Source organism: Taeniopygia guttata, chromosome 1A (assembly GCF_048771995.1).
Source record: "Taeniopygia guttata chromosome 1A, bTaeGut7.mat, whole genome shotgun sequence".
In the NCBI taxonomy this organism is placed as follows: domain Eukaryota; kingdom Metazoa; phylum Chordata; class Aves; order Passeriformes; family Estrildidae; genus Taeniopygia; species Taeniopygia guttata.
In genome coordinates this window covers 19,508,478-19,529,939 of record NC_133025.1, presented here as the reverse complement: position 1 = coordinate 19,529,939, position 21,462 = coordinate 19,508,478, and the positions used below count along the sequence as shown (strand labels likewise).

Below are 21,462 nucleotides of genomic sequence, written 5' to 3'. Positions count from 1 at the left end.
TGACAGCTCCCTGTTCAACAGCCCAGAAGTCACTGGAAGATGTTATTGACTGCAAAAATACTTCTTTTTGCCGTGAATTTTTTCCAAAGATTGGCAACAGCTTTGGACATTGGATTATCCACGAAATGTGTAGTGATACCCAAGGAGATGGGCATGTGCCACAACATTGGATACTCTGAAATGAGACTTCCCAACCTGATGGGACACACAAGCATGGCAGAGGTTATCCTAAAATCCACCACCTGGCAGCACCTTGTACACACAGACTGTCACCCTCACCTGAGGACGTTCCTGTGCTCCCTGTTTGCGCCCATCTGCTTAGATACGTAAGTATCACAGCACAGTACAAAACTCCAGCCTTTATTTGCTAGAACAGGAATGAAATCAAATGCATGTTTATTATAATCTAAAGGTGATCTCCACGTTTTCTGAAGTAATTCTGTTAGCTTTTTTGTATTCATCATAAAAAAAAGTACTGAAAACTTGTTCCACTTCAATTTTAGTTTGCCTTGGGAACATGAATGGTGTTGTCAAGGGATATAATGTTTTATTTTGTTACAGCTGAACTTTATTCTTATTCATTTAGGGTTGAAGCACCTACAGTGAATAGAATCAGGCTCATACTGAAGGTTTTCTCAGATTGCCATAAACGCATTTTTCAAATCATAACTAAACATTGTAAGCTCAGTCCTTACACAGACTGCTCGCATAATTTGCACGGCTGCTGCTTCTGGAATTGTATTATTATCGAAGGATGTTAAATGTCGGCAAAGATGATGTACTTGGCACAGAAATCACTGTTGCAATAGGTTCTGTTATCGCTGAGCTAGCTGACTCAGCCGATATTGCTCCCACGACAGGTTCATCCATCCCTGCAGGAGTATGTGTGCCGCTGTCCGTGACAGCTGCGCCCCCGCGCTCCTGTGCCACGGGCACCGCTGGCCGGCCAGCCTGGCCTGCGACCGATTCCCTGCAGACGAGGACATGTGCCTGGCGCCTCTCACCAGGGACTACAAACACTTGCACAAAGGTAGCTCCAAGGTGGCGGAGGGGAGGGTGGCCATACCCAGCGTTCCTGGGAATCGAGGAGATACTGGGGACTCTGTTCCCAGACATTTCTGCGGGTCTGTCAGTGCAGTCGAGGTTAGCTTTGCTCTGTACGTGTTCATGCAGATGGGTGCCAGCGCTGGCAGTGCGAGCTGCAGCAGACCTGCAGCGCTGCAAGTCAGCAGCGCAGAGGCTGTGCTGCGGTACGGAGGAAGCACTTATCACCCTGCACAGTGTCCTACACACAGCAGCACACCGTGTTTGAATTGCTTTGAGGTCTCTTTATAGACTTATCAATGGCCCTTATCACAGATGCATTTATGTATACAACAAGCTATTTTCAGATCAGTTTAGTAAAATTGGGATGATGTTATCTGATTTTCCTTAAAGAAGCATTAGTTATCTTGGCATTAATGTTCAAATCTTCAAATGCACTCACACTTCATAACTCTGTGGAAAAGAGCAAGATTAAGTTGCTGCTAGCACACCCAAATTCATGTATATTCACAGGCTTAGCACAGCTGAATCCAGAGTGACTGACAGAATCGGCCACCTAACCCCTTACACCCACTCTAGTTGTGTTAAAAATTATACTGTATTTGTTACCTTATTTGTTGCTGATAATTGATCTTGTCAGCCAAAACAAGGGCTGAATGGGCATGGAAAATGAAACTCCTTTTCATCTCTAGCCTTGTTTTCAGAGAAATGTGTTGGCTTTTTACCTATTATCACTGGCTCTGTATTTGATGTGTATTTTGGCTGTCATTCCTGTGGTTAAACAGTGGGCTCTCAGCTTTGGCAGCAGAAAATTAAAACAAATTATTCTAAAAGATAACAATGAGACTTTGTAATTTCTTATCAGTCCTACCAAAGCCTACCTGCCAGACTTGTCCAGCAGTGGAAGAATTCTTTACACACAAAAGAGTTCTTGAAGTTTTCTGTGACAGTAACTTTGGTAAGTCCTTGCTAATATACCTGGTGTAAAAGAGACTAACAACTCTTCTTCTAAATGCTTTAAAAGTAGGATTACAATTAGTGACAGTTTCTGCAGGGATTTCAAAGGATTAAGAGTTTAGCTGCTAACTTAGCTTTAGGTTGGTTTTCAGAATAAGTTATTTCTAATCTAAATATAAGGAGGATTTATTGTGCATGAAAGATTTATCAATGATCTAGTTTCCAACCAAATATCTGTTCTGGTCTAGTTGGCTACAACATGCTTTATGGAAAATATTTCTGCCAAAAGCAGCCAAATAAGCAAGTTTGCCTTTTATTAGCATGTAAACTGAAAGTAAAGCTTTGGTGTTTTACAAGTATATGGTGTATCTTTGCTACTTTTGTGAATGAGTTTTTTTGTGATACCTAACTTACTCAGAAGGAGATTCAGAAAATCATATCAGTAGAAGGAATTCTTATCTCCTGTTGTCTTGTTGGAGTGATGAGTGGAGTTTGCCATAGAGACTTCCTGGAAAGCCCTTTAATGGGACTGCAGAGACTTCCAGCGACTTTGGCTAGCATTAGATCAAGAAATACAGACAAATGTCTTGCTAAAAAGTGTGGATGGAGTCAGGTGGGGTAGGTAGATGTCTATAATGAGAAGGGAATATCTAAAAGGGTGGTATCAGCAAACCATTTTTGCCTAGGGATTCCACACATGGACAAGGTGAGTTTCAGGAAGATTGCTTGGGCAGTTGCTGGGCAGTTTTGTGATACAAGAATAAGACCAAAAGCTTACAACATCTAATTACTTGAAGTTTGACATAATATGGTGATGGTAAAAATAAATTACTTGCACTTGTGAAAATATTTTTTCCTAGTCACCTAATTCAATGGAAAAAAAAAAACAAACTTTACTACATAAAATTTATTTTTCAAAAATGTTTTAAACTTTGGCTGGAAAAGGCTTCACCATATTCTGTCAACATAAATTATGATCATATTTTTAAGGAATTTTTCTGTTTTCACTGGTATTATTTTTTATTGCATTTGAAAAATGGTCTGACTTGCATTTCCTTTTCCTTTTTCCTTAGCAGTGAAAGTAAAGCTGTCCAAGAAGAAAACAGCACTTGAGGACCAAGAGTATAACATTGAATGCCAGGTGGAATTCATTACCCAGGGCTCACTCTTGCCCTATGAAACTCAGAGCATGATACAACAGTGGCTGCTAATTAATGAAAAATGTATAGAGAGGATGAATCCAACCCACCGTCCCATGGTGTATCTCCTTGTGGGGAATATTGAAGAGGGCATCATTTTAGTAAAACAGATTTATCGCTGGCAGAGGAAGGACTCCCAGCTGACTTTGGCCACTCAGAAGTGGAGATACCATAAATGCTTGTAAATATTTATCATATTATTTGTAAAAAGATTATTATATTTCTCATGCCAAATCTATATTGTAAATAGGAATGTATTATAAGTTGACTATAAAGCTTTCATTTCCTTTTAAATTGTATTGTAAGTTGAACTCAAACCACATTATTATCAAGTTTCCTTTTGGTAGTTTTACAGCTCATCCTGTTTGAACTTGGACAGCTAGGGATAAATGCTTCTTTGAGTTATGATTTAAAAAAATGTAATATGTGCAAAAAACAGCATAAACCACTTTCAAATCCAGCTGCTTTCAGTGTATTTGTCTATACCACTTGCTCTACCATTTTCTTCAGTTACCTAACCTTTCCCTTGCCTAACGTTTCATGAATCCACCTCATTGTCTCCCGTTGGAGTATTTTGAAAGGAGACAGCCCTCTGCTGGTCTCTTTTGCCGGAATCAGAGCGGAATAAAGAGAAGAATAATTAACCCGGTATGTTTGGCCCCAGTCGCAAGAATATTTATTTACTGGGTGTCATAAATCAGATCCCTGCTACTGAAAAGTCCCTTTTCATTTTCAAACACATTACAAAAGTTAATTTATAAAATTTACCCGTTCTCCAAATGGTCTGCAGGGAACTAATGGAGTCAAAATATTAAAAAAAAAACAAAAACAAAACATTAGGCACGTGATTAGCATCCTCATGGTCAGTGCAATACACTGACATTAAAGACTACACGAGGATGGACAGAAATTGACTTAATTTTAGTTTCATAAATGTGTATAATAAACACAGTAACAGCTGGCAACACATAAATTAGAAACTATTTCAATAATACAATGTCTATTATTATATTTTCTTGAAACAAATACGAGGAAAGTTTATGGGCAGTAGATTTCTAGAATTCGCACCAGTAATGATCTGGGTTTCTGATACATTCCCCAGAAGTGCAGGTTTGTATCACGTTATTGGGAAATAACTGGGAAAGTGGTGGAAACCGAGCAAAGAAGCGGTCAATAATCGAGAAGCTGTGTACACACACGTGCCGGCTGGACGGGCCGGAGAGGCACCAGCGCCCGGGTGCATCAGTGCGGAAACGGAGAAGTCACCTCTGTAGCCCAGGCTCTTACTTTATTTTTCATTATGCCAGTAGATGACGCACAGCCCGGGGCTCGGGGTTGCTTTGCTCTTGGGTCAGTTCTACGCTAAATGTTCACGCTAAAACCCTTCCAGAGGTTGCACTCTCCGGGCACGGCCCTGTGGCCGCGCCTGCCCGGGCCGCAGAGCTCCGCAGCGCGACCCAAGCACGATTCGAACCGCGCCTCAAAGAGCGCTGCCGGCGCGCCCGGGGCGGGGCTGCGCTCGGCGCGCCCACAGCCGGGCCCGGGCCGCGCCGCCCCCGCGCCCTCCCCGCCCTCGGAAGGCGCCGCCGGGCGGGGCCGCGCTGGTCCCGTGAGGCGCTGCCGGGCGCCGGGGCCGAGCGGCGGAGCGGAGCGCACCCGGGGCCCGGGGTACTCGCATCCGCTGTCTGCCCGTCGGCTTATTTATCTCTCTTCAACGTCTCTCTGGGGTTTGTGAAAGACCGATGAAGTTCTAAACCAAACAGACCCCTGCTTTGCGCGTGGTGTACGAAATCCTGTTGTTCCTATTTGTGCCTTTGTAGCTGAGGTTCTCCCCCGCGGCTGCTCGGCCTCGCCGCGCAGGTAAGGCTGAGTGCCGTGGGGGAGGAGGCGGCCTGTGCTCGGCGCCTCCGCCGCCCGGTGCTTGTGGGCCCTGCCCGGCCCTTGTGAGCCCTGCCCGGCGCTTGTGAGCCCTGCCCGGCGCTTGTGAGCCCTGCCCGGCCCTTGTGAGCCCTGCCCGGCCCTTGTGAGCCCTGCCCGGCCCTTGTGAGCCCTGCCCGGCGCTTGTGAGCCCTGCCCGGCGCTTGTGAGCCCTGCCCGGCGCTTGTGAGCCCTGCCCGGCGCTTGTGAGCCCTGCCCGGCGCTTGTGAGCCCTGCCCGGCGCTTGTGAGCCCTGCCCACTCCTTGAGAGCCTTGCCCGCTCGCTCCTTGTGCGCCCCGCCCGGCCCTTGTGAGCCCTGCCCGCCCGCTCCCCGTTTCGGCGGGCGCGGCTTTGTCAGAATCGGAGTCCTTAATGTTCTTATTTGATTTCCCTCTGTAAATTCTATAAGTACAAAGTGTAAAGTACAAAATCGTCATGCTAGCACGTATGCTCTGTACTTACATTCTGACAATCTATTGTAATAGTAACTGGTTTAAGTTTGCTTATGATGTGAAATAAGTGTCTTGGTGTTCTTATTCTGTTTGGTTGTAGCAATGGCTTCAGGAACAGCACTGATTTATGATGAGGAGATGACCACTCACAAACTACTTTGGAATGAGTAAGTCACTGCTATCGTTTTTAATTTTGGATTCTTATTAGGAGTTGTGACAGCACTACCAAATAAATGCATTTTTTGTAAATGTAATAGGAAGTATCTGGTGGTACTTCCTGTAATTTCCAAGTAAAAAGAACGTCGTAACTCTAAGAGGAAAAAAAAAAAATTTATTCACAATTTGTGTCTAGATACTGTAATGATTATCTGAAACTGGATTTGAGAAGCTACAGGCATCCAGTCTGGGAGACCTTAAAAAGACTTGTTAGGATGAGACATCTCAGTAGCCCTCTAAATAATGTGTTTTAGGCTAATTAAATTGTTTATAAACTTAAAGTATCATTGACCTTGGAAAAGTGTGTAGATATACTCACTCAGCTGAAACATGTCAATTTCATTCAGTTAGAAATTTGTATATTACTTAAATTAGTATAAATTAGAAAAGTTCCTTTGCAGTGCTCAAAGTAACAGTCCATTGTTGTCTTCTCTCCGACACCTGCTTCTTCTCTGTTCACCTTCATTGTAACCTACAGCTTTTAATTGCAGCATTCCTGTGTCTGTAGCTAAGCATTGCAACTTTTTACCAGTGAGAGAAGAAAGAAAAAAATGATGCTATTATATTGTTTGTTTAGGGTTTTTTTAAGATTAGTTTTTGCTTACATATTTTAGAATCAATTTCTGACTCAGTTCCGAAACAGAAAATACTTAAAGATTTTTTTCCCATTTTTACTCTCATGTATCTCTCTTTTAGGGTAATGAATTTGCTTAAAATGGGGAGTTAAAAGCTAGGCTTTATGAAGTGTATTAGGTACTTGTGTTGGTATAGTATTACAGGAATATAATTATTGTTTATTTTTAGTCCCATTTGTGATATTGAAGTGCCAGAAAGACTTTCCTCCTCCTATGAGCAGCTTAGAAGTTACCATCTTGTGGAAAGGTGTGTCCCTGTGCCTGCCAGAGAAGGAAGCGAGGAGGACATCCTGTTGGTTCACAGGTCTGAAACTGAACTTTCATTTAGATTAATTCAATGAAACAGCAGATCTCATACCTCTAGATTATATTTTGATCTATTTGAAAAGAGTGTTCAAAAATTCAATGGCTTCCATCAATTTCAATGGAAAATGTGTCACAATGTTGAATGCTGAATTATGAATCTGCTATTCCCCTAAATCTACATTCTCACTCTGTGGGGTCTTAAGCAATGAATGCTGATTTATACATAGGAATACAAGTAAACTTCTAAAAACTATTTATAGTTGCTTACTTAAGTGTTGTGTTAATCTCTTTCTCCTGCAGTTTAGAGCACTTGGAAGTGGCAAAAAGCACTCAGACAATGAACGAAGAGGAGCTGAAAAGGGTCTCCAAAAATTACGATGCTTTTTTCTTTCATCCGGTGTGTAAGTTAAACCGCTTCCTCTGTTGGGAGTTAAAACTATTTGTGTTACTGCACCAGAGTGGCATTTTTCTAAGAAGGGGAAAAATTAAAAATACTTTTTTTGCTACTTATGTAGTCTCATGTTTATTTATGATATTGTCATTTTCTGTTTCTAGTTTAGTAGAATGCTGTAATTTAAATTGCTCAAGTGTTCTGTCATCTATTTTGTAATTGTATCACACCAGTATAATGCACTACTCAAATTTTAGCTCTATTTTTGTCACTGTAGACCATTAATAACCTGCAAATCACACTTTGGTAACAATTGCTCTTAAATGTTGTGCCATGAAATTGAGATTAAATTTTCTGTTATGTTTCTGTACGGTTTCATTCCTTATTTTCAAAGATGCCATGGTATTCCACTCAATACATCCATCTCACATTTTTAACTGCTCCACAGAGAGCATCCTTATAAAGATTATGGTGATCACTGGTAGTCATAGGGGAAAGCACATTGGAACCTGGGTTGTAAAGTTCTGTTTCAGATATTTTCATATAGCTTCAGTGGGGTAGAATTCTGTCAAGCCAGTTTGCTGTTGGGATGCTAAAGCATGGCATGGGTGCCGTGTTGAAGCTGATGAGTTTCTCTTTCTCAGAGCACTTACCGCTGTGCCAGACTAGCAGTAGGAGCAGCGTTGCAGCTGGTAGATGCTGTGATGGCAGGAAAAGTGCACAATGGAATGGCGTTAGTCAGGTAAGAAAATACGTGAGGAAGTTTTCACTTAGCAAAATTCCTTCTGTTGTGAATAATTTATAAAATTTTGGTTCAGACCTCCAGGTCACCACAGCCAGAGAAATGCAGCTAACGGGTTTTGTTTGTTCAACAACGTTGCTATTGCAGCAGAATATGCAAAACTGAAATATGGTCTGCAGAGGTAAGTGCATGGTTGACTCTAGTATGTAAGCAGTTTGACATTTTACTAGTTTATATTAATGTCTAGAGCTTTCTGGGTGTCAAGTTCCTTTTGGTTCAGAAAAAACATTTTTCTTTTAAACCTTCTGTAGATTAAGATGCTGTGGCTCTTCCTCTGTTTTCTTTTACTGATCTGTACAGAATCCTAATTGTTGACTGGGATGTGCACCACGGGCAAGGAACTCAATATATATTTGAAGAAGATCCAAGGTTTGAAGGATTTTTTTTTTCTTGTTTAATGTCAGCTGTTTAAAGATTGCTTGCCCTTCTAGAGAGTAAGATTTCTTAAACTTCTAAAACTAGAGTCTTGTGAAACATTCACCTTGCTATTTTAGTCTCTCTGGTTTTCATTTGTTACAAAATAGAAGGAAATATCTAAATCAAAATAAAATGTAAATCTGTTCTACTTTAAAGAATAATAAACAAAATAAGTAATGTAATTACCTTGGTTTGCCACTACTGTGGTAGTACATCTATTCTCTGTTCGTGAATCTCTCAGTTAAAGTCTTCAAGTAATAGTTGGATAAAATATATGAACTTTTTTTTTTTTTGGAAGAGCAACATACGTAGGTTCTAGAAACAAGTCTGCTGTTCTGAAAAAACCTTGTATTTTATCTGTGTAGAGCGCATACTTACAAGACATTTTTAGCATGTTAATTTTTAGGTTAATTTTGATATAGAACCTACTGTACCAGTTTTCAGTCTAAATCCTTTGAGAGAACTAAGGAGAAAGGATAGGATAGTTTTATTTTCTTGTTTTCAGGCAATGCAGTCATCAGGTTGAGGATATAAAGTCATTTCCACAACATTTTTGTCAAATTGGATTTTTTTTTTTCCCCAGTGTTTTGTACTTTTCTTGGCATCGCTATGAACATCAGGAGTTCTGGCCATCACTCAGAGAATCCGATTATGATGCTGTAGGTCTGGGAAAAGGAAAAGGTTTTAACATAAATTTGCCTTGGAATAAGGTAAATATTGTTTACAATACAGCAAAGCAAGTGCAATAACTTTGTATTTCATCCTTTGGATGACACTTTGAGTAAGTGCATTGCTTCACTTGCTTGGCAAATGTCTTACACAGTGTATATCCTTCCTGTCGGGAAGGTCTGCTGGAAAAATATGGCTCAGAATGTGATAATGTCTAAAAACTAAAAGGGAGAGAAGAATTTACACACTCATTTTTACTTGAATGTCTTGTCTGGCCATCAAATCAAAAAGTGTTTCAGGAGGTGGTTACATCCATCCTTGTTTAGCAGAGAGCTGAAGCTCATTAAGATAAAAAAGGGTGGATATTTATGCACTTTACTTAAATAGAGGATTTTTTACTGTACTTCATAAGATTGCCTCATCTTTAACTTCTCATATCTTTCCCTAAAGTCTTGAAGAACCTTAGAAAATTTATCATTCCAATTGGAAAACATGCCCTGTGTTTCTCTTAATTTTTCAGGTTGGGATGGGAAATTCAGATTATCTTGCTGCATTTTTCCATGTGTTGCTTCCGATGGCTTTTGAGGTAATTTTTTACTGCCAAAGAGCACTTCCTAAGTGTTTCTTAAGCAGGTACCATTGCATATTTTACAGAAATGCAGTAATTGCCAGTAGCATAGTTAATATATTTATTCTGCTGGTATGACGTTGCCCCTGATCAACTGAATAGTATTTATGGAATTGTAGTTTTTAAATATTCAACAGAATCATCTGCAACTTCTCCAGCAGATACAAAAATAGTGTAAAAGGATAATGTATTCAAGGAGAATCCTTACTTGTTTTCATATTCAAATTGAAATAACAGCTGATCATGGTACAGTTGAAAGGCTGTACAAAATTGAAAATAGGACATAAAGATGTGCTGCAACTATCTCTCTTTTATAACAGTTTGATCCTGAACTGGTTATTGTCTCCTCTGGATACGATTCTGGAATTGGTGACCCTGAGGTAAGTAACTTGTGGTCTGTGTGTTGTCAGTCATGAATCGATTAGGAAAATATTCTTGCTGTTTTAATGTCTTGTGATTGCTAAGTGAAATTCACTTTGATCAAGGTAAAAACACATGCGTGAATTTTTAGCCTGACCCAAGTTCATTAAACATTACAACAAGACATATAAAGACAGGTTATTCCATCTGTGTAATTACTGTGTTGGTTTTTTTCACATTCCTTAAATGAAGTTGGTTCAGCGTTCTGTTTGATACAACGAGAGGCAACTCTTCTGGTATTCTATCTCAGACTTGGGTACTTCAGATTGTTTGTTTGAGTTTCTTACCAGTGTTTTTGAATCAAGGTGTCATCTCTTAAAATTTTTTCTTTGGTTTAGGGTCAGATGAATGCCACTCCTGAGGTTTTTGCCCACCTTACCCATTTCCTGATGCAGTTAGCTAATGGAAAGCTGTGTGTCATCCTAGAGGTAAAGACTTTTGAAATGTACTCCTAGGGGAAAGGTCTTTGTGTTAGAGGCATTTAGGGCAAACTAGAAGCTAGGAAGTGAAACTGCTTAACAAAATAATTTCTTATTTTTATCTTCCTATTGAGTACCAGGAATGCTTAAATGACTTAAGATTTTACACTGCTCTTACACTATAGAGTTTTGAAACAAAGGAGCCATATGCTCATCATTCAAAAAAACATATCTTCCACAGAACTGTTCAGTTCTTGTGAACAGTGATTAGTCTACTTCTCTTGACAGTCCCAAACTCATTAAAATGTATTTAGTGAATAAGCTGTGATACCAATGTTTTTACAAGTGTATCTTAGTCCAGGAGACTTTATAAAATCTTTTAACCTAAATATACTCTTACTTAGTAATGGAACACTAAGAAAATTCCCTCTTTTTTGATTTAATGATTGTATGCAGGCTCCTTAGGAGCTCTTTTTTATTATTTTTTTAACAATTAAAATGTTTTCTCCTTTTGAAATCTAGACTTCAACCCCCTATTTCAGCTGCATGTTAGAAAAATAGTGGCTTTTCAGGTAAATAAGTGTGTGGAAATATTGCTGAGTGAATTGTATATTAATTGATTCACTTGACCTTGTGTTTTGCATGACCTTTCTTCTAGCAGGTTATTATAGACATTTTTGTCTATTAGCTGAAGTGCAAGTAAGCATTCACTCCTAGCACAGGTGGTGTCACTGCTCCATAGGTGATAGATGGCTTCCTGCATGTCACCTACCCGTCTTAAATCCATCTTGTTCTCCAGATTCTGCCAAACTATTAGGCAACCACTTCTTAAAAGTGTGGGGGAGTTCTCTTGTACAGTCATTTTAGAGGCTAGTGATAGCATTTGCCTTCTCAGGAATCTTCCACAAGGATTGTTGAAGATGGCATGTTGTAGATGGGAATGGAGAAGGCATTTTTTTAATGGCAGAGTAATGACTGATTTCTGAAGTTACTTGAACTATGATGAAGTGAGTCTAATCATGGGATGCCAGTGAAGTTCAGCAGTTGGCCACTAAGTTACTGTTTTCATACTGAAAAATCATTGACTTAGATATACTTGCATATCATCTTCTGTTTCTGTAAATACAGATACATTTCAAAAGGATAGTTTATTTTCTCTGTTGAAATTCAGAGACATATTAAAAGTACTTGTGCCTTAGTTGACACAAAATACTTTTTAGGGTGGATACCACTTGAAATCATTGGGTGAATCAGTGTGCATGACTGTAAAAACTTTGCTTGGAGATCCTGTACCTCAAATAACTGGAGAAATGGCACCTTGTCTAAGGTAAGCATATAAAGAATTTTAGAACAACTAATGTGTTTTTCAACGAGACTAAAGACATTCATGCTTTGAACATTTTGCTGAAGTAAGGTTTTAATATTGTAGTTTATAATATATTATTTTCTACTTCGGATAACTTGCATTTTTAAAAAGTCCTCCAAGGTACAGTTTTATATACTTTTGTTTCTGAAATTACTTCAAATTGTGAGATCTTATAGCATAAAACTATAAGCCATTTTATCTTTAGGCCTTGTTATCCTATAGAAATCCATCTCACTCCAGGCTGCGATAATCCTGCTGTAATCAGGGTAATACCAGTTATCTACAGCCACTATTTGGCAATGTATGCAACTGCAAGGATTACTGCTTCAGACCCCAGAGCCACTTCAGTCACTGTAGTACAGCAATAGCTGGGGCAAACCTTTCAGTGAGAGTTGATGCTGTGCAAGCCAGTCTTGACGAATACTTGTGTTTCTGGAATTTGGAGCATCAAGGCCTGGGCTGAAAAAGCAGTTGACTATGTAGAGCTGTACCAAGATAATTAAATTTCAAGTCTAACTTCTTTTCAGAGACACCAAGACTGTGTTTGTACAGTGGTGTAATCTGACCTAGGAAAGCATTCTGAACCTTGGGCCTGAATCAGTCCCACATCTAATGAGTGTCTTTCTCTCTACCTGTCTGCGCTGTCTCCTCCACATCTCCATGTTCTGTCCTCCATCTTTCTCCCAGCTCAGTAGCTGTCCTGTGCTTTTTCTAGCAGAAGTGCTTCTCATGCACTTTGGTGGCAGCACCCTGTAGTTGGCTGTGTTAGTTAAAGCTCAGGGCTTGAATCAGTCAGGGAAACAGTGTGGATATACATAGATTGTGGGCTGAGTTGCATTTGGTAAACTGATGGAGCAAAACTGGTTATTTTGCTCCTAGTACATCCTATAAGCCATCTGTGTCCTCTTTTTATTCTCTACCAGCTGTCATATCTCATATTGCCGTAATCCTTCATCATAGATAGTTAATTACATACTTATCCAGCATATCAGTCCAGCTCTTGAACACCTTACTAGTAATCTTCACGTACACGGATTTTCTTCTGGATTTAACACAACCAGAATTATGTTTGTATGACAGCTAATGCAGTGGGACCGTTTGCTCATAGTGCTGCAAATACCAGTGATAATAAAAAGGAGACTTCAACACAAAGAATAGCAGGGTATGTGATATACTTAGTACCTGAACAGATTGTCTTGCTTTTGAGTCAATCAATTAAATCTTTACATTGTGTAGATAAAATCTCTTGGCAAAACATTGACAGACAGGAGAAATTTTTCCTGAACTCATACAGGTGTGCTTCCTCCAACAGGGTTGGGATTTCACTCACTGTGTAAATGTGTGTACATTCTGTATGTGTTCTTCAGTTTTCTTTTTTGACTCTCTAATCTTTTCAAGCAATGTGCCCATTGACTGTTGTTCTGTTTTGCATTCTTGGAAGAGATCAGAGTTTGTTCATTTTCAGTTGGATTTTTTTTTTTTTTTTTGGTTGAGGTAAGTTATGATTTTCATTATTGCTAATACTGTTAATCTGGTTTATTTTTTAGTGCTGTTGAATCTATTCAAAATGTGAGAGCAGCTCATAAACCCTACTGGAAATGGTTGGCTTATGAAGGTAGTTTCTCTTAATTCAAGAAAATGCTGTTGATAAATGGATTTATACAGAAGTTGAAAGTTATTAAAATTAATACCAGCGGACTAAACTAATTGAACAAGCAGTTATTCATCAAGTGACTGATGAAGCAGTATGAGGCTTCATTTGAAGTCTTGTCATCAGCTGGTCTGAAAAGAGCTTTCTGAAGCTGGCAAACATCATGTCAAAAAGTAGCACTTTGGTATCTTTGTTTGAGGATGCTGTTTTCTGTGTCAAAAATATAGGCATAAGCCTTATTACAATACATGACCTTTCACTAGATTAAAACAAATGTAGTAGCACTGAAAAAATAACATCTGTGTCAGGAAACATTGTAGCTAGTGCATGGAAGTAAATATGCATACTGTGAATACTGATGTATTCTATTCTGTGAATAAATATATCCAAATTAACACATTGCTTAGAAACTAATACCTGTGAAACCTCTCTTTCTTTTTCTCTAGATACATCATTTTTACAAAATTTGAGCACTAAATCACACTTACTAAAGAAGGCTAATTCAAATCCCTCCACAGAAGATGAATCTCAGATCACTAACAACAACAACACCGTCAAAGTAGAAAGGTTTTTGGAATTGCACATGAAAAATATTCTACTTCCAATGCCTCCCATCAAAACAGCAGCAACTGGCTCTGAAGGTTCAGAACATTTTTTTCCTGAGCATGTTCAGCTGGTGAAGGAAATGGACAAAACAGAAATAAAAGCTCTTGTCAGGTTGGTCCTATTTTTTTTATTTTCCCCAGAGTATGAGAGGTCCGTATACAGACTGTCATCTAGCTCTTTGTCTGCCATGGTCATCTTTTTGGCCTTAGTCTACCCACTTACAGCCAGAATTTCTTCCTTTATAAATAAAGTCATTTGTGTTGTATAGCACTCATAGCCTGAAATCCTTTAAAGAAATAATCAGAATACTTTTTCTCTACAACTCTTTCAGTAGAGATAGGACAGCTAATGCGAATGTATTAATTTAGAAAGAGATTTTGCTAGGAAGCTGTCTTAAAGCTCTGTACTCACTTTTAGCTGGGAAAAATACCAAACTGCTCTGATTTGAGAAATGCAATGTTTTGTCTTGTCTTCATCTAATTTTGACAGGACTCTGTTTCCTGAATATCATCAGACATTTTTGTTTGCAGTGCAGAATGGAGTCAGGTTTAGGGAGATGAAGACTGTCAGGCACCAGTGTTGTCATCTTCCTGCTAGAGCAGGTTTCTGAGAATCAATGTGTAGCACCTATACAAAATGTACCCCATTAATACTAGCTGCAAAGCACTTTATCAGTGTCCTCTTTGAAGACAGTATCGCCTCTTACCTAGTTTTTCTTCATGTAATTTCTTTTACAGTGGCTTTTATGCAGACCTTGTGAAAGAGGAAACTTTGCTCTCTCTTGGCAGTATGTTTGTGATCCTAGATAAAATACTTAAGAAGGAGGTAATAATATACTGCCTTGGTCTTGGGGGTAGGGGTGGAGTGGGATTCCTCTGATTTTTTGCTTCTACTATATTGTTACCCAAATATTAGTTATTATTTATCTTCCAAGTTCACTAATCTCAGCTGTAATGTGTTTAGCTATGAGTGAGCATGGAAGATGAGAAAACTACTATTTAAGGATAGCTGTTAACCCAAATCCATCTTTCTAATAATCTTTGGGCAACTCATTGTCCAGACTTTCTATAGGTACTAACAGAATACGAGTCCCTAAGAGCTTACTTGTTGCTCTCAGACTCACAAGGGAGCCAGGCATTAAGTCTTCCAGTTAAGGGGTGCAGAAGTTGCTGTATCAAGCACCAGTAAGCAACAGCAAGAGATATGAAGAAATGTCAATACTTTTCCTGTCTCAATGTACAAAGTTTATACGGTAAATTTTGACTTACAAGTGCATGCACACACATACTCTATGGTGGCATTTTCAACAGCTCTGTTGTATGCGCAGATTCTGAACAGAGTAATTCTAGTTCAGTGTTTTGATTCTTGCAGGGTCAGGAATGAAGAGATGGGAGGCTTAGAGGGTGCATATCCGTATTTATGTGTAAAAACTTGGATGAGCATACAAGAAGAACTGAAAACAAGTTTAAAATATTACATCATAATAAGTCACTCTTCCTTTGAGTGAAAAGCTCTCTTTAAGGTACCAGGCCTATAAGGAAGAGTAACTACCACAATGGTCTCTTTCTTCTAAGGCATCTTGATCTTAGAAGTCACATGTGAAGATCTCCAGGACAAATTTCTGACATTATAAACTGCACATAGTTCCAGGAGAGCCTATAAGTAGATTTTAAGAAATGTTACTGCTAAAAAGAAATAGAACTTCTAATGAATTGCAGATGTAAGTTAAATTTTTGTGCTGACAAAGAGGAGGAATGAGAGGGAAAGATATCTTTTTGCTTAGCATTTATGTAGTGTTCAAAGCACACACCACAAATGAACACTCAAGGGTTGACTGAGTAATGTGGCAGTTGTATTTTCCAGAAAATAATAGTTTGCCTAGGTTAAAGGAAAAATCAGAATATTCAGAAACAACCTCCTTTTCATTGGGTGTATTTTTCTGTGCAGTTTTCAGACTATATAGAGACCCAGTGAGCATGGCCTTCCCCCAGAAAAGTTATTTTGACAGTTGCCTTCTGGTACGCTTACTTTTAAAACAATAGTGCTGTTTATGGAATAATAATCAAATATGGCCTTTCTGTAGAAAATAATTAATACAGCCGTTACACTTAAACAATTGTGATCTTTTGCAGCATTGCTTCTGAATGAAAAATTTATTTTGTAGGTGTGTAATGGAATTGCAGCATCACCCACAGCTGCTCTTTCTGCTGCTGTTGCACTAAGACATTCTGTTCGTTTTGGACTTCAAAGGTGAATTTTTATATTTGCATTTAGAGCCCTTTAGCAACATGTTAAAAATTAAGTGTGGCAAATTGCCTGTGAAATCTTGATTTTAAAATAAATAGCATGCCCACACACATAGCATTTTCAACATGTAATCCAGGTAATAGTGTATACACCAGCAACAACCTTTTGCCTTTCCAAAGGCAAAAAAATTGTAAGGATGATGGCTGTGCTAGCCTACACCTTCTTTATCAGATTTCAATTGGCTTTGGCCTGGGGACTGTTTCTTGATTTTTTTTTTTCCTCCCCAGTATTTGATGGAAGAAATGGGGTTCCCTTGAGCTGCCCTAAATGTGTTTTATTTCTACTTTTAATGGACCAAATTCAATATACAGTCTTTTTAATGCTTCTAATCTGCACGCAAACTTTTATATAAATTGCACTAACAGAAAAAAAAAATTACTTGTAAATATATATAAATTTTTGTTTTCTGCAGAGTGCTTTGTGTATTTGTTGGAGACATGCAGATGATACCAAACACAGAAGATGGGTGAGACCTCCCTTTATGTTAGGGGGTACAGTCCCAAGGACTTTATATCATAGATCTGTATATGTGATGAAATCTGCACTAAGGAATCAGTCATGGGCTGACATTTATGAAGTTTAGCTTTAGACATAATACAAAATATCCCCAAATATCTCTTCAAAGTAAAATGATTGTCTCTAAATGCTAGTTCATGCATTCGGTGGTAGGTTTGAAGTATAATCCTTCTGTATTGATTGAAATTTAGGTTGTTACTGAAAATACAATGACATTATTCATTAAATAGGAGACCTATCTCCCCTATAACTGCAGGAGGCATATTGCTGATGCAGAGTTCCTTATTGAAAGTCTTCTTTACTTATATATATATTTTTTCCACCTCCCCTTTTTCTTAAAAGCAATTTGCCAATAGTCTTTAATCATCTTTTTAAAAATACCATAAAAAGTATTTCAGATGTAGTTATTTACATTTTGAAATGTACTAATACAAATAGTTATTTGTTCCTGTATTATGAATTAGTATTTAAAGAATGATGGAAGAAAATATCCCATCAGGAAATAATTGGTTAAATACTCAAGTGGGGTTTTTGTTTACAGAAAAATGCTTGTCATAAACATCTGTGAGAAAGAACAGTCTAGAAAGACCAGCTGCAAACACTACATTTCTCTAAACTGGAAAGAGGTAAGAGTCATCTTCTAGAAACAATATAGGAGATTTTTTTTTTAAACAGAAATAATAGAATATACTTAGGAATTTATAAAATTACATTAAGAATTACACACCTTACTCCACTTTGGACCTTTGAAAATTATTCCTTTTTTTTCCCTTGTCAGGTTACTACTCCTTCCCACAGCTTTAGAATGTATTAGAATGCATAGGTTTGAGGAAACATTCCATAGTTGCTGCAATTCATCTTTAGTAAGGCAGACTTACACTACAAAGACACTAAGGAAAAGATGAATGATCCTGCATGTTTAATATAAAAATTGCTGAGAAAATAGATCAGTATCCTGTTTTCTACGTCACTCAAAAGCTTTATGAGAGTCGCCTTTTTGTTTTATTTTGTATCTGGGAATTTGGATCTTTATATTTGTGCTAACTAATTTGTTGTTTTTGTTGTTAAAGGATGCTGAAGGAAATGATTTCTTTTCTGCTGTACTTGGATTCATTCTTCCTGTAGCATATAGTTATCAACCAAACCTAACAGTAATAGCTGTTGGACCAAACAGGAGCCTTGGAATAAGTGGGATTTCTCTGCTTGTTGCTTTACTACGAGGATTAGCTGAGTCTCGAATTATTGCTGTGATTGAGGTAAGAAGTGATGCTAAGCCATGGTACATCTGGCAGACATGTTGGTGTGAACTGCTTCAAGCCTCCCAGCAGAAAATACTGGCTGTCTTTGGTACCCCTGAATTCACAGCACAAACTGCCCAAGGTTCTTTCTGTCCTGAAAACAAGACAGGACACAGCTGCCCACCAGGCTGTAGGCAGCAGTCGCAGCCTGCACAGTGGAGAAGCCGAGGCATGAACTCAAGGCATAACGCATGGTTATGTCTGTGAACCATAGATGTTCTGTCAGTTTGCCACAACTTCCATTTTTATCTGGGATCCACAGCTCAGTTGTCTCCTGGAAAGAGGCAGTTCCTGCCTGTTAAATCATCTGGCCTCTTTCCATCAGATGTGATTGAAAGCAGCCCACTGTTCTGTTCATAACAGGCCACTAAATTTCCTCTCCTCTCCTGGGTGCTGTGCTTTGTCACACACAACTTCCAGCCTGCAGAACATCAATCACAAGGGCGCATATCCTTCAAGTGAACTTAATTGGGATATTACATAATTGAGGGCCAGAGTGCCCAAGCTTTGCGTTTCACGTAGAGAGCAGGGAAAGAAAATAAAAAATGTAGGGACTTTCCTTAGGTTTTTTCCATATGCTACCACATTAAGAACGCCTAAATTAAGGAGTTGGAGGCTGTATCCAGAGCAGTGGTCAGTGAGTGTATCTTCCATGAATTTGTATAATCACATAAAGAACTCAATTTCCACTCTTGGCCTTTCCAGCATCCTGTGGTTGTGAGTAACACAGTTTCTCTGTGTGATCTATGAAACGGTAACTTTTGATTACTTTTGTGCCTTCTAGTTCTTCAACAATGAGAAAAAACAAAAAATTGTTCATGTATGCTTACTCTAATCTGTTCTCCAGCAAGTACCCAATTAAAGCCATGCTATTCATTAAGCTGCCAATTAAGTGGATTTTGACATAATTTATTCTGTAGTTTTCTCAATGTTATTTGTTTTAATTTACAATGCTGATACATAAATTGGCTAAGCTAAAATAATTTGTACATTGATATGCAGTATCCATAAATAATGTATTTGCACACTGCTAATTAGGAGTATGAAATTGAAAGAATTACTGATTTCTGAAGTGTAAACTCTGACAATAAAAGGATATTAGGCAGACATGTTAAAAAAGTGATTGATACTTTTACATTGGTATTCTGCAGGTAGCTCCATAACAGCATCATGATTTTCTAATGCATGTACATGGCTTTTTAGAGTACTTGAAAAAAGATTTTTATTTCTTAAAAAAAGTGTTACAGTCTTCCAAATATAATCTTCATATAGCATCAACATTTCAAATCAAATTTCTGCAAGGAAATGATACTGATTTAGACTGTGAGAATTCAAAAAGATTTCTTGAATAAGCAAAATATATTACTATTTTCCACTCATAGAAGGTAAATGATGCATGAAGTAAGCAAGCTGCATGCTCCCCTTAGCCTCATAATATTTTCTGTCCTTAACCCAGCATTATTTCTTTTTAGTCATAAAGGGAAAAGTTGGATTCTTTTTCCATTTGAAAAAAACAAGTTTTACGACAGATGAAAATTAATTTACAGTTTTCAGAAAAAAAACTCAGTTTGGACACATTTTTATTTGAAAATGGAAGATTGCTCATTCTTGCTACTAATGCTAGCAATTTAATTACAAAAGCTTGTTTTAAAATACTTCATTTATCACTGAAACAAAGAGAGGTTGGTTCACAGGGGTATTTTTTCTTCCTAATTAGGACACAGAGATAAGTTTAATGCAAAGTATAGCCAAAGCATTAGTGGGTGCTTCTACACCTTCCTTTGGAATTTATGTACCTCCTACCCAAGAAAAAGTAAATAAAATAAAAGCATTGAGGGACCAATTTCAGCAGGAATGGAAAATGCTTCAGTGTTCAGGTAAGTTGCCTGATTTTATTTTTAACCCTGTAAGTTTCTGAAAAGATCATATAAATACAGCTGGATCCTGTAAGTCAGTGGGACATTTAAAGTCATTGGGACCAGACTGATCTAATGTGAAACTGGTGAAACTCTGAATGCTTCTAATTCTGCCACTTGAGCTGGAAAGCACTGAATTCCATAGCATAGCAACTGTACCCTTGGGACTTAGAATACTGTTACTCCAAAATTTTGGAATGAAATTACCAAAATATGTGCTTAAAGAATGGGTAACAAGATGTGCCCTGGCTCTGATTGCTAATGTGGTTTCTGAATATCGTGAAAAACGAGGTGATATTTTTAAATGTTTAACTTGTCCACGCATAACTCCATAATGATTAGTCATGGTGCAAGTACAGTTAAAGAGCTGAAGATCAGGCACTGCATTTGTAGAGGAATCAGGCCAGGCAGGTATGTATGTTTTCAAGCATACTTGTCTAGAAATATTTCTTTGTTGAATGACTTCTGGTTTTCAACAACAAAAAAAAGCAATTATAAAGGTGAGCATCTCTAAAAGAAAATGTCATTCCCTCCTTTCAGAAGAAATGCCCAATACCAGGGGTCTGGTTCCAAGAAAATATTCTTGTAGGGTCAGGAATTGTGGTATGATATTGGTTAATAACTGGTTTTCTTACTGCTGTTCTTTTCAGTGAAGGATGGGATTTCCAGAAATTGATTTCGCTTCAGAATCATTTTACAAAAAAGAAGAAAATGAAAATATGAGGACTTCACTCTGCCCTCTTTTGAAGCATAAATTCTCAGTATAACAAATAAGAACTCCACATCTCCAGAGACTTAGTAGTGGCCTAAAGACACATCATGTAAATTTTCAAAATTAAACAAACATCCCAAGGCAATAGCCATTATATGCCTTGTTTTGTAGTATTCCAGGTATGACTTAGGGATCATTTTCACGAGTACTTTTTTCTTATTGTGATTTCAATAATTTGACCTTTTGATTTCAGACACTTCAAATGATGTTTATACTGGTGTTCCTACTGGGTTCAACTTTATATCGTGGAATAATTAAATCTGTCTTTGCAGTTGTCTTTTTTAATTGTTTACAGTGCTTCCCTTCACATTTGTTTTGGTTTTCAGATATTGCTGGAGGGCAAACAATACCCATCCTTGAACATTTTGAAATTAAAATCTGTTTCAAAAGAAAATAAAAGCTATGTGAAAGATCTTTCACCAAGAGCTGAAGAGCATTAAGATATTCTGTTTCAGTTTAGAGTTTTTTTTTTTTTAACTGACCTTTGAAGTCCAAAAAGGTATTTAAATTGGAAAGGGGCCAATAGCCAAACTTCAGCTTCAGCATTTTTCCTAACG

The 21,462-nt window shown here is 38.2% G+C and overlaps 2 protein-coding genes across 2 annotated transcripts in view; both read left to right on the top strand.

The window, feature by feature from the left end:
* Positions 1-39: 39 nt before the first annotated feature.
* LOC100230811 (secreted frizzled-related protein 2) lies at positions 40-3,519 on the top strand. Its single transcript, XM_030263959.4, has 4 exons — positions 40-326; positions 861-1,030; positions 1,910-2,002; positions 3,075-3,519. Exons 1-4 carry the CDS (start codon positions 40-42, stop codon positions 3,383-3,385), a joined length of 861 nt encoding a protein of 286 aa, XP_030119819.4. The 3' UTR covers positions 3,386-3,519.
* Positions 3,520-4,920: 1,401 nt separating this feature from the next.
* TUBGCP6 (tubulin gamma complex component 6) overlaps positions 4,921-21,462 on the top strand; it is a 40,433-nt gene continuing 23,891 nt past the window's right edge. The window contains exons 1-20 of the mRNA XM_012568975.5: positions 4,921-5,060; positions 5,671-5,737; positions 6,591-6,725; positions 7,028-7,124; positions 7,763-7,860; positions 7,937-8,041; positions 8,221-8,289; positions 8,921-9,047; positions 9,527-9,592; positions 9,955-10,014; positions 10,393-10,482; positions 11,694-11,800; positions 13,387-13,454; positions 13,937-14,207; positions 14,834-14,921; positions 16,261-16,346; positions 16,816-16,869; positions 17,461-17,545; positions 17,990-18,175; positions 19,935-20,094. Coding sequence (XP_012424429.5) covers positions 5,673-5,737; positions 6,591-6,725; positions 7,028-7,124; positions 7,763-7,860; positions 7,937-8,041; positions 8,221-8,289; positions 8,921-9,047; positions 9,527-9,592; positions 9,955-10,014; positions 10,393-10,482; positions 11,694-11,800; positions 13,387-13,454; positions 13,937-14,207; positions 14,834-14,921; positions 16,261-16,346; positions 16,816-16,869; positions 17,461-17,545; positions 17,990-18,175; positions 19,935-20,094 — 2,017 coding nt within the window. The 5' untranslated portion in view covers positions 4,921-5,060; positions 5,671-5,672. The remainder of the gene's footprint in view (positions 5,061-5,670; positions 5,738-6,590; positions 6,726-7,027; positions 7,125-7,762; positions 7,861-7,936; positions 8,042-8,220; positions 8,290-8,920; positions 9,048-9,526; positions 9,593-9,954; positions 10,015-10,392; positions 10,483-11,693; positions 11,801-13,386; positions 13,455-13,936; positions 14,208-14,833; positions 14,922-16,260; positions 16,347-16,815; positions 16,870-17,460; positions 17,546-17,989; positions 18,176-19,934; positions 20,095-21,462) is intronic.

Excerpts from the sequence above, each read along its gene's own strand:
- LOC100230811 (XM_030263959.4), top strand. The coding sequence starts at position 40 with ATGTTATTGACTGCAAAAATACTTCTTTTTGCCGTGAATTTTTTCCAA. Across the intron at positions 327-860 it reads GCGCCCATCTGCTTAGATAC|GTTCATCCATCCCTGCAGGA; the intron begins GTAAGTATCACA and ends CTCCCACGACAG. Across the intron at positions 2,003-3,074 it reads TTTCTGTGACAGTAACTTTG|CAGTGAAAGTAAAGCTGTCC; the intron begins GTAAGTCCTTGC and ends CTTTTTCCTTAG.